Source organism: Gopherus flavomarginatus, chromosome 2 (assembly GCF_025201925.1).
Source record: "Gopherus flavomarginatus isolate rGopFla2 chromosome 2, rGopFla2.mat.asm, whole genome shotgun sequence".
NCBI classification, from domain to species: Eukaryota; Metazoa; Chordata; order Testudines; family Testudinidae; genus Gopherus; species Gopherus flavomarginatus.
Genome location: NC_066618.1, coordinates 16594340 through 16606764, shown reverse-complemented (window position 1 = coordinate 16606764; position 12425 = coordinate 16594340). Strand labels below are relative to the sequence as shown.

Below are 12425 nucleotides of genomic sequence, written 5' to 3'. Positions count from 1 at the left end.
ACCAGAGAAGCAGACATTATGAAGTCTAAATCCATTTCACCTGTAGCTGTATCTGCCAATGTTTGGGTGCTGTTATCCTCTGTCTGTCTTCCTTCTCCATTATCAATAGACTTCATATAAGGGAGCAAGACAGAGGTGTCCACCTATCAAGCCCATTTCAGAAAAATCAAAATTACCCATTTCAGTCATCTTCATGAGTCTTTTAAAACACATTTCAGTTTCTACATCCACGATGTTGAATATTCAGGACCCCAATCTTGCATTTATTTAATTTGAGTTAATTCTCAGGATTGTCAGTCGTATTCCATTAGAACTGTATCAGCAGACAATTCCATATCCTCTGGCTTTTTCTGTGCCCGCTAAAGCTTGCAGTTTGTACTACAGTGTGTCTAGAATGACCCATATTATATCTAACTTTCTGTTAATATGTTTAGAGGTCTTAAGTCCATTCCAACAGTTTCAAAAAAGATTCCTTCCCTTGGGAGTGCAAGCTGAGCCTGGTAAGGCCATACTTATCCTCCCTCAGTCTGTAAGAATTACATTGTGTTCCTCAATGGACTCACTTTTTTTGCTCACAAGCTTTATGGAATGTCTGGATCCCCCAAATAAGCCAACCATAAGTTCAGAAATACAATGGGAGTGATTTGGACAGCATGTCACACAAGGATGTGGCCCATCTTGGCCTGCCTGCCTGACCCTTCCTCATTAACCTTTGTTTTACCAGGTGACAGCTTCCCTGAGAAGGAAAATCACTTTTACAAGAGGAACCTGCTTCTTGAGACTTGCCACTTGATAGCTGCAGTATAGTTCAATTCACACAACTTCAAACATTCACTTAACATCTAATAGGAAAAACTGTATGTATTTTTGTGCACATTGTATAACGAATGAAATTTTTCTATATAAATGGATACACTATAAATACACAAATATAAAATATTTCTCAATGAGTCAGCTTTATGTAGAGGTCCACAAATATTCTAGAAATCTGGCCCTGTTCCTGAGTGATGTTAAAAGCTGCCCATTGGCTGGGGGGATTAGTTTGTGTCTTGTATGTAAAACACTTATTTTTACTATAAAAATTCCAGGTGTGGTACTAAATTGATCTTTTTGGTTGCTAAACAAGAATGCTTAATCATACTGGTATTAAGTGTTTAATTGATATACTAATAATTTTTCTTAATGGAACTCACAACACAATGTGAGAAAGATGACCAAGTGATTAAATGTGCATAATATACAGAAAATAATATCCATGTCCGAAGTATCACCAGCACAGTTTCATTAGAAGAAAAAAATATAAAAACAGAATTTTCCCCCTTTTCTTTCTATTTCTTTCCTGTGTTCCCCATTTGCATCAGGTGGGTATGACTGTTCAAATACAAGAGAAGAGGAGCTCTAAGGTATCCTGACTGGTATGTAGCTAACCTCAGTCCTAAATTAACGTACCATTACTTTAATCAAACCAGAGATGCTGCTTTCATTCTGTTATCCCCTTGGTGAGGGTGATGAGGTTTCTTCTTTGCACTTACTAGCATTTGAGAAATTTGATTGCCTTGCGCTAAGGGGGTTCCAAGGTGTTAATAAAAGAAACAGGAAAGTTGTCAACATTTCAACTCTGTTTTTTGCCCTTATCACTTGTATCTGTCATCCCTAATCTCATCTTTGAGAGAGAATAATGCCAGTTCTCATCGAAATACTGTGCTGGAAGCAGTAATCTCACTATTTACATTTTTACTCATTTGGACATCTTTCCCATGGAAAAAAGTGGTGTCTTACAGAAAACTGATTTTTAGTGATATTAAAAAAGAAGAAATGGTTAAATGTTGAACCTTAAGATAAATGATCAAGAGTATTCAACTGTTAGATATCTACATTTTATACTCAAGTAGATGATCAACTCTTACTCTTGAAGTTTGTCAGTATAACTGTATGTTGCAGTTAAATTTGATTATTCAAACTGAAATTGTTAAACAAACTTTTCACTATTTATGCAACAAGTAAATAATATTGCTCTCAACTTGTAACAAAACTAGATTGGTTAGCTTCACTTTGTTTCTGCTTAGGTTCATTTTTCTGGTCCTGATGAATGTTGCAATGTTTAGATTATAAACTTGGAAGGTGAATATTTGTTGACTGAAAACTCTGTTTCTGCTAAATATAAAAAATGTGAAACATTTCTGTTGGTCTTAAAATTCTACTCTGAAAAGTGACTGTAAAAATATCACCTTGCTATTCACAAATCTCTCTGGATATTCAGAGTTGTATCTACTTGGTCTAGCAACCCATCTTTGCTACTTCACTCTCCTAGCTGTGTTCTCTGCAGTATGACATGAAATCTGTTCAGGCTTCGTGCAAAATTAGCAGAATTCTTATTCAGGTTCCAATTTTAGAACCAGATTTGGCCCTCAATCTCAGCTGTCCAATCCCTTTATAGAGAAGTGTCACTGAAAACAACTTGAATACAATGACCTTGAATAAATCTGACTGCAGAATTTGACACATGCAGTCTCCTCTTCCTGATGATGGTGCACATACAAGGGCACAGCTAGTGAATATAAGATGCCAGGTTGAGTTGGCAGAGACTGTCAGTTGCAAAAATCGCTCTTTAACGTCAAGTTCTTATCATTGTACTCTAATTCGTATCAATGTATTCAGAGGTTTATTGACTCAAATTTGAAACTCTCAATGGCACTTCAGAGTTGCTTTTCAGAACAGAGCTATGCTAAGTCTTAGTCTTAGGTTTTGTAAAAATAAATTATTATTTCTGGATTGATATCGCTTGACAGGGTCCCTTTTGCTGCAAAATCACACAAATATTACAACTGTGTGCTCCTTTAAATAGCACCTTAAGCATGTTATGATACCACTGTATTAAAATGTTAGTCAAGAAACTGAACAATTTCTTCCCTCTAATTCTGAAAATTTGCCCACCTTAAGCACTTTATATTAGGACTCTTGTTTCTCTGTTGCCATTATTTATAAATCAGAAAAATAAAATTCCTATCTAATAAAATGTGTTTTCCCTGCTTGCAGGTTCATCGTCTGGTAGTAGTGAATGAAGCAGATAGCATTGTGGGTATCATCTCCCTCTCTGACATTCTACAAGCATTGGTGCTCACGCCGGCAGGTATAGATGCTGCCTTCTGACCTCTTTTCATAAACCTTCAGGTACAGTAGGGTATAGCATAGCATGCTGTTCTTAGTCTGCATGATTTGTTGCTAATGTCTGTTTATAGACTTTAAGGTCCGAAGGAACCATCAGGTTCCTCTAGTCTGACCTGCACATTGCAGACCATGGAATCTTGCCCACCCACTCCTATAATAGACCCATAACCTTTAGCTGAGTGATTCAAGTCCTCAAATCATGATTTAAAGACTTGAAATTACACACAATCCACCATTTACACTAGTTTAAACCTGCAAATGACTCTGTGCTCCATGCTGCAGGGTCTCTGCCAATCTGACTTGGGGGTGGGGTGGGGATTCTTTCCTGCCCCCAAATATGGCAATCAGTTAGAGCATTTCAGCCAGATCCAACAGCCAGATACCTGGGAAAGAATTCTCTATAGTAACTCAGAGCCCTCCCCCTAGGGTCCCATCACTGGCCGTTCAGGATATTTGCTGCTAGCAGTCACAGATCAGCTATATGCCATTGTAAGCAGTTTTATCATACCATTCCCTCCATAAACTTATCAAGCTCAGTCCTGAACCCAGTTAGGTTTTTTTACCCCTACTGCTACCCTTGGAAGGCTTCCAGAACTTCAGTCCTCCGATGGTTAGAAACCTTTGTCTAATTTCAAGCCTAAACTTGTTGAATGACCAGTTTACATCAATTCGTTCTTGTGTCCACATTGGTGCTTAACTTAAATAACTCCTCTCCCTCCCTGGTATTTATCTATCTGATGTATTTATAGAGAGCAATTGAATCTCCCCTCGGCCTTTGTTTGGTTAGGCTAAACAAGCCAAGCTCTTTGAGTCTCCTCTCATAAGGTAGGTTTTCCATTACTCTGATAATCTTAGTAGTCCTTTTCTGCACCTGTTCCAGTTTGAATTCATCTTTCTTTAATATGGAAGACCCGAATTGTACACAGTACCATTATACATCTCATCTGGAATACTAACGCTTCCCTGTCTCTGCTGGAAATATTTTGCCTGATCCAGCCTAAGATTGTATTAGCCTTTTTCACAGCCGCATCATGATCATCTGTCTTGGTGTCAAATACTGTAACTGTTAAAACATATTGTCTAGTGTACTTTCCATTTTTGGCAGAAAAAACAACTAAATCTCCATGTTCAAGTTTATAGGGAAAAGTGAATCTGGATGATTTATCTCAAGTATTATACCAGCTTTCACCATTAGAGTCAAACTTTGCTTATGGAGTGTAGAACAGAGCATTTCCATTAATGCTATTGCTGTTGGCTGTAGAGGCTGCTGCTCCTATATCTCATTTCTAGGGGAAAAAAAACTGGGGCTTATGTTTGGAGAGGAGGAAGTATGGAATCACAATATGGGATACTTAATTAAAACTACTGACAGGTATCCTGTCACATAAATCAGAAGTTTTATAAAACTCTCACCATTCATGCTGATGCTGTTTTGTATTTCTCTCAGCTTAAGCAATGGAAAACAATAGCAGTTTCACTTTTTTATAGTAAGTTTTCACTTTTAGGTTCTACAGTTAGTACAGTGCTGCAAAGTTTTAAGCAAAAACCCTCCTTCCATTTTAATGGGGTGAAGAGACAGACATTTGAGTCAAGATTTTTTTTGTTTAAACACACAGTTTCCTGAATTTTGGGCCAAATTTAATCTGATACTGCCCCTTTAAGAGTGTCTAACCATAAGCCCAAGTGGAATTTTTCATTTGCATTGATAATGCTAAATTTAGCTTGAGACCAGTCATGATGTCTGCCTATGAATATGGAGAAAGGAAGTGTGACTGTTAGGAGGAGAGACTATAGGATTTCTCCTCTAAGTGGTGGATAGTGGTTGCTGTAGGTAGGAAAAAAAACAAGTGTGGGGGGGAGAACTTGTGGTATTGAACATAGTACACAATCTCTCTCCACAACTGTATACATTTGAAGTCTAGCTGTCGCAACCCCAGGTTTCCTGTGGCCATCAGCTGCTACCACCAAGCTTCTCACCTTGGCGCAACCCTTCCTCTGCTCTCTTGTTAGAAGGACCCAGTTGTTTCAAGGAGCAAGGGTCTCCGGTAGGTGTTCTTTGAAGGCCACTCCAGAAATTACCACAGCTCCACTCCAGATTGAATTCACAAATTAGTAGTGTATTATTTACAATTAAAACCTATGAATGAACTGATCATCTGGAAGTGCTCATTGGTCTTTCAAGCCATGGAGTCCTGTGTTCTCCCAGTCTGGTCTCACTGCAGCCCCCTCAGCAGCCCAGACCTCTTTAGTACTTGATCGGCCAGTCTCTGGAGTCTGGAGAAAGCTTTCTTGGCAACTTTAGAAAACTGGATAAAACCACCTCCTGCTGGCAAGTCTCCCCATTTAACACTCAGTCCTCTTCCAATTGCTGACTTTCAAACAAACATTCCAGGGTTGCTCTATCATAGTATAATTCCCAATTCTGGACCTTAGCGTCCAAAATATGGGTACTAGCATGAATTCCCCTAAGCTTAATTACCATCTTAGATTTGATAGGCTGCCACCAATCAGGACTTAGAGTAGAGCGCCTGATAGACTCTGGTCTTCCCCCAAAAACCTTCCCTGGGGGTCCCAAGACCCAAATTCCTTGAGTCTCACAACAAAGGGAAATAAACCATTCCCTTCTCCCTCCCAGCTCCTTCCCGCCCTGGGAACACTAGGAGATCGCCTGATTCAACTTCTTGAATCACCACACCAAGAGGAGTCTTACCTTCCCCCTCCCTTCTTCCCCCTCACCCAGAGGCCATACAGATTCAAGCTGCGTGAATCTAACACAAAGAGAAAAGTTATCCTTCCCTTCTCCCCACCAATTTCCTGGTGAGTACAGACACAATTCCCTTGAACCTTAACTAGGAGAGAAACAGGTCTTAAAAAGCAAAACTTTTAATAAAAAAGAAAGGAAAAGTAAAAGGTTTATCCCTGCACTTTAGATGGTAAAAAGTTACAGGGTCTTTCAACTTATAAACAATAGAAAGAAACTTTCTCCAGCAGAAACACAATTTAAGCTACTTCCAGCAAGTACACATATGTAAATAAAAAAAAACAAATTAAAAGACTACGACCGCCTTTTCTTACTTACCATTCTGAATAGATAAGAGACTGTAGCAGGGAGATTGGCAGAAACCTGGTTGCACCTCTAGTCCCATCCAGGACCCAGAGAGAACAAAGCCAAACCCAAAACCCACAAACAAAGGATTCCCACCCATGAGATTTGAAAGTATCTTGTCTTCTGATTGGTCCTCTGGTCAGGTGTTTGGGGTCCCTGTTTGTTAACCCTTTACAGGTAAGAGAGACATTAACCCTTAACTATCTGTTTATGACAGGCTCCCAGCAACCTCATGGGCCCTCAGAAGTCTTGGATTTCAAATCTCTATCTTGCTTCCTCACACATTTTATCTCCCTGATACCTAAAATAATAATAATATAAATACAGCACATACCCAGCTGGCTGCCTGGAACTGTAGAAGAGAGAAAGGGCTTGATGCTGCAACCTAGAAGCAGAGGCAGTGGTGAAGAGCCTAAATGAAATCCATTATACTGGATGGTCTTCCAGCCCTGTCACCACTTGTTCTTCCAGGACAGTTGGACCACCCATTAATCAGGCTCTTCCTCTGTGCTAAAGTAAACTGATGCACCAGCATAATACAGATAGTGTGGGAATCCTTTTTGGCTAGGTCTCAAGTAGGTGTTCACCTTAAGGGAGCTTTAATGCTGATCTTGACTGCCGTTAAGGACCAAAAAAATAAATAAATCACCAAGGGTCTTTTGTGCCATGGTTCTTGACCTCATCCTAGAAGAATCATCACCATTGGTTCAGCAACTGTGTTGTTGATTTGCCTTCTGTGGCACTTGGCTGCTATGCTTAGGGGCACCTCTTTTTTAAAAAAAAAATAAGCAGTAGTGGTCCAAGTGCCCCTCTGGCTTTGCTCATGTTCCTAATTACTAAAATTAACATGTCTTCAAGAATGGTATTGACAATTAAGAGTCTCATACATAGTGAGTCAGTGTTGCAATATCCCAAATATGCTCCAGAACAGTTTGAAAAAAAACTGCCTCTCCATGACTCTGAAGTACAGTCTGAGCAAGGACATTACATGTTTTTGAAAAGTCTGAATTTTTTTTCTCCATGAACAGGTGCCAAACAAAAGGAGAGTGAAACTGAGTGACTGCTGTGAATGTATAAAGCTTTCTAGGAGAACTTGAACGAAGTTTCTGAGTCAAGTTTGCCTCAAGAACACTGACTGCAATAGAAACGAGAAGAACGGTTATGAGAATGTGTATTGAAACTCAGTGATGGGTAATGTCTGTATTTTCCCCTAGTGGTGTCGCAAAAAAAGCAGCATGACAAAAAACCTTATATGTTAAAAAACGTAGGCTTGCATTTCAAAATGTCTTCAAAACATTTGCTGAAATACTATGTCCTTTGTTAAAATGCACTGTATTCTGAAACTGTTTCATTCGTATTTGACAGAAGTCACTGGTCAGCAACAGACATCTGACATAAGGCAAGTGTATGGCATATTCATATCATAGTGCCTTATGTCAAATACAGCAATATGTCATCAGTTGCCCATCACTGTCAGAGGAAGTATTGTGCTAAACAAGACACTGTATTTGAATGTGAAAGTCTTTAAACCTAAAACCAAATCAGTTTCAGTTCTCATTAGATTTGTCATAAAGGTTGTAATTTGAATATCAGTAGATTACTTTAAAACTTTAATGACGGTTTCGTGTTTTTAATGTTGCATTCTGAACTGATATGTAAAACAAGACTGATTTTAAAAACAGCTTTATTTATTTTTACTTTCATGGCAATTTTTTACACATTTTTGGTGGATAGCTAAAATTTCACCATGTCCATTAATAAACTGTTGATTGTTATACAAAAAAGTGGCAGATTTTTCTCTTTTTTTTTTTTTAACACTTGGGAGCTGCAGAAGCTGTAGCTTCTAGATCAGCCCACATTACTTCAGTCTAAGGTTTTCGAAAGCACATGTTGAAAAGCGTTATTCTGTACTGTAATAGACAGGTACCGTGGAGGAGACTAAGTGCCAGAGAGCTATATATTTTCCTGTGTACTAAAATGTTAAATCATGTTTGTAAGATTGCAGATACAATTTTTTGTAAATTATAATGGATATACAGTTTTTGTACAGATGCAAAGAGCGAGGAAAGGTTTTTGCTAATGTAAATGCACCGTAAAGCTTAGAGATCACACTATATAATTGTAGACTTTCTTCTTCAGATGGAAGAAATTAAACAAACCTTACTATATCAGTTTGTTCATAGCAGTTTTTGAAAATGCCAGGTATCTTTGCATGTACAGATTTTACATGCTGCTTACATCCTTTTTTTCCCACCTGGATATTTGTTAGAGTGATTCAATGTCTTACAGTGTATCTCCCTTCCCTCTTTACAGGCTAATTATACATTAAATGGACACTGTTACTTTTTAAAAGCAACTGTCTTTACCTGGGTTATTGTGCAACACCTTACACTATTGGGACTGAATGAAATGTTCAGTCTCGCTTTGATGAGGTGTTTCTCCATTTCTCCCAGATAGGACAATGAAAATGGATTGATTTGTCACTCTCTAATTTCAGGCACAGGATGGGAAATGTTTAAATTAAACTGAAAACTACATTAATGACAGGTTTTTATATATTTTTTTAAACAAGTCTTGTCAAAACTTGCTTTCCATAAGCCTGAAGTTTGAGTCTACTGTTGACAACTTTTTTAATAGAACCTCAAACTTTTTTCAATATAAAATCTGAACACATTCACATAGTACACGGTCAAAAAAATTCTTCACTAATTTTTTCTCTCCCTTGCTTATTCCCTCTGAAAAGTTAAAGGGTCTTTCTATAAAAACTTTTCCTTTCTGACTAGATAAAAATTGACTCCCATATAGTTTGAATGGTGCTGAAATTTAAATGGCTGCTTTGGTTTAACAATAACCTCAGCATATAGAGTTAATCGTCTCCATCATAAATACCATTGTCCAAGCTCTGGGAATAATGGTGGTGGAGAGAGAGAAATAAAACTGAATAGAGTGGCTCTTGTGTTTTTGTTTTGTTTTGTTTTTTCTCCTGTGGCAGTGTGGTAGAATTTATTTTTCTTTGCACCTTCTTCAAAGTTAAGGCCTCAACACTGTCCCTTTTTTAGAGAGCACTTGCATAATGTATGTGTTCAACACAGTCTGTTTTATTGGTGGTGTGTATTTGTAAGCCCACCGTTCTGCCGAAGAAGGGATGAAAATTTTATTCAATTGATGTGGTAAAAGACTGATCAAAGTAGAAGTTTAGTCACTTGAGAATTAATTATATTGGCTGAACTCCCTCCTGTCATAGGGAGAATCACAATCCAGTCTGTCTTTAAGAAAAAGGAATTATCTGAATTATTGCATAATAGTTAAAACCAAAATGCTCTAAATTCATAAAGGAGTGAGAGACTCACAAAAAGAGGCTGAGGTTTTTGCTTTTGATTCAGCAAAGCACCGAAGTGTGTGCTTAATGTTAGTGTTTGCTGAATTGTGTCCTAAGTCCAGAACAGTACCCTTTTCTCCCACTTTTTATTTGGGCATTGCTGAGCACACAAACACATTGTAAGACCCTCTGATAAAAGGACTACAACCCTGTTACCTACCACTGGGGAAATATTTATCACAAATACAGGTGGTGTACAGACTGCTGTACTGTTCCCAATATGTACTGTTCTCAATACAGCATTATCTGTTTTAAAACACACGAGTTCTTACCTTCGTATGCTGTAAATAATATGTATGGCCTATGTACTGCATTTGGTAAAGTGTTGAATTTGAGTCCTCTACATCAAAATAATTGAACAGCTGTAAAATAAACATATAAAGCATTGCTCTTATACCACAAAATGAAATGCATTCAAATTTGTTTTTGTGTGTTTAAAAAACTATGAATGTAAGGAGCTTTTTAAATACAATCAAGTGAAATGAAATATGTTACAAAACTTGAAATAGCTAATTTTGTGAAATAAAATGCCAGTTAGACATGCAGAGTTGCAGTAATTTTCAGTACTATGAACTTACTATGCAAATAATACTTTCAAAACCAAGACCTTCACAACCCTAAGCAAATTCTGTCTGCTTCCCCTTGTAATTTCCCCACCTCCCACAGCAGGCCCTGCTAATAGTTAAATTGACATTATAAATAGGCAAAATCACAACGATTTCAAAATTATGGTAGCTGGAGCTAACACTTTAATTATGTAATATACTGTAAATGCAATTCAAATTCATTCCTTGAATAATGAAGAAAGTGCAGAGCAAGGTCTGCAGAAGAAAGTAGTGGAGTCTAGTCTCTTCTCAATCCTTCTTGAGATTCTATGTGGAAGTTTATCCCATTGTTGTTGGATTCTAGAGATTCTCCATATCCCATCTGTGATCGCTTATGTCATGTCATGCAGCACAACTCCTCCCTCACAGACCTATCTTATATTTGAAACCTTATATTTGAAAGAGTGCATCTCCATCTGAAATTCAGCTCTTTTTCTCAAATAGGCAAGTGCTTCTGTCTTTGCAGATGTAAAAATCACTCCCTCCCTCCCTTTCCTTGGGGCCATATTACCTGTGTGCCACATTATCTATTTTAATTTATGATTTATCTATGAAGAATTTCTCATTTTAAAATAATCCTTTATCGGTCAAGTTGGTCTTTGTTCCATAGGTAGCCAAAATTGTAAGGGTGGGATGAAGAACTAGATATTGAACAGGAGCATTCCTTCAAAGAACAGAGCTGGCCATTACTCAGGTTTTTTTTGTTCTTTGTAGTTGATCCTTAACTTGTCAGGAAGCTTAGAAGCACTCTCATAAGCATGAGAGTAAGTCTTCCTCTAAGTTCACTTCAAAGAAGTCAGACTTGACTGCAGGCAAGCCCACCAGCTTGGCGCATGAAGACTTAGCACATCCTTTGTCCCAGAGGCATGACAAGAAAGGCCATAAACATTGGGCTCCATGAGTACTGCACTCCATTCCATCAGTACCATCATCCCCAGCTCTGCTCTGCTCAAAATCTAGGGTCTGTTGGTACGAAGTCTGATCACCACCAACTTTGGATATCACCCCAAGGCCTGACAGCCCGGACTAGCAGAACCTCTCCCACAGTTGGGAGATCTGAAACTGTTGCCACCCCACAGGACATTTTAACTTTTCTGGATTCAGAATCCCCTCCTCCATCAGGCCCCTCCATTTCCAGGGAGATAATATCACCTCAGAGAGAATCGACTGCTGGAAGGAGCTTGTCACCTGTCTTATACACAGAATACATCTCCCTTCCAACAGTACCAATAGTACCACCACTGGAACCAGAATCAACCTTCTCCTCATCAGAAGATTGAGCCATTGAATAAATCACTCTTCCCTTATCCTGTGTGTCCACCACCACCCAAAAGGCCCACACCAGTTTGGGACCAACCTCCGCCTTATTTAACTCAGAGCAGCTGGTACCGTATGCAATGGGGGTCCCCTGAACACCTATTGACTCCCTCCTACTGACCATATTGGGGGCATTGGGACCACTGCTGCTCCTGCAGAGAGGGGTGGAGAAGAATTATTAGGTGCTGGTCAATGGTGTGGAATTTTTGTTTTCTCCCTACACTCCCAAGTCACCAGTAGTCAATGCCACTTCTGAAGGAACTAAATAGCAACATCCCCAGTCAACTCCTGCTGACAAAGAGGGAAAATACCTGGATCTGATGGGAAGAAAGGTCTTCTCATCATCCAGTCTCCAGTTAAGGATGGCCAATTACCAGTCACTAGTGGCTAAAAATGATTTCCTAAACTATGCCAAGTTTGAGGAGTTTGTGATGGCCTTTTGAAACTGGATAGAGCTTGTTTTCAAGCTTTGATAGATGAAGGCAAACTGATAGGACCACCTCCAATCTTCAGTCAATTCTACTGATACTGCCTCGAGGGCTATGACTACTGCCAGCATCATGTTAAGGAAGTCATGGCTCTGTGTCAGGGTTTCCTAAGGAGGTCCAGAATACCATTTGAGGACCTACCCTTCAGTGAACTGCACCTCTTCAGTCAGAAGATGGACAAGTCCTTCCAAAGCCTGAAGGATTCCTGAGCTACCTTCTGCTCACTGGGGATATACATACCTGCCCCTAAGAGGAAGTTTCATCACCCATCGGTCAAATCTAGACATGGCTCAGCAGTTTTTCCAACAGAGGTCCTATGAACCAGAGACAGAAGTTTCAAAAGTCCTGCTTGCCTACACCCT

General features: G+C 39.0%; 1 protein-coding gene across 7 annotated transcripts in view; it reads left to right on the top strand.

Moving 5' to 3' along the window:
• Positions 1–10198, top strand: part of PRKAG2 (protein kinase AMP-activated non-catalytic subunit gamma 2) — a 568070-nt gene extending 557872 nt beyond the window's left edge. For 5 of the 7 annotated variants that reach the window (XM_050940419.1, XM_050940416.1, XM_050940422.1 and 2 more), the window contains 2 exons: positions 3037–3130; positions 7303–10198. In XM_050940419.1, the coding sequence (XP_050796376.1) occupies positions 3037–3130; positions 7303–7334 (126 nt within the window). In that variant the 3' untranslated portion in view covers positions 7335–10198. Of the gene's footprint in view, positions 1–724; positions 858–3036; positions 3172–7302 lie in introns of those variants that run through there. The other 2 variants (XR_007772607.1, XM_050940417.1) reach the window with 2 other exon arrangements.
• The last annotated feature ends 2227 nt before the right edge of the window (positions 10199–12425 follow it).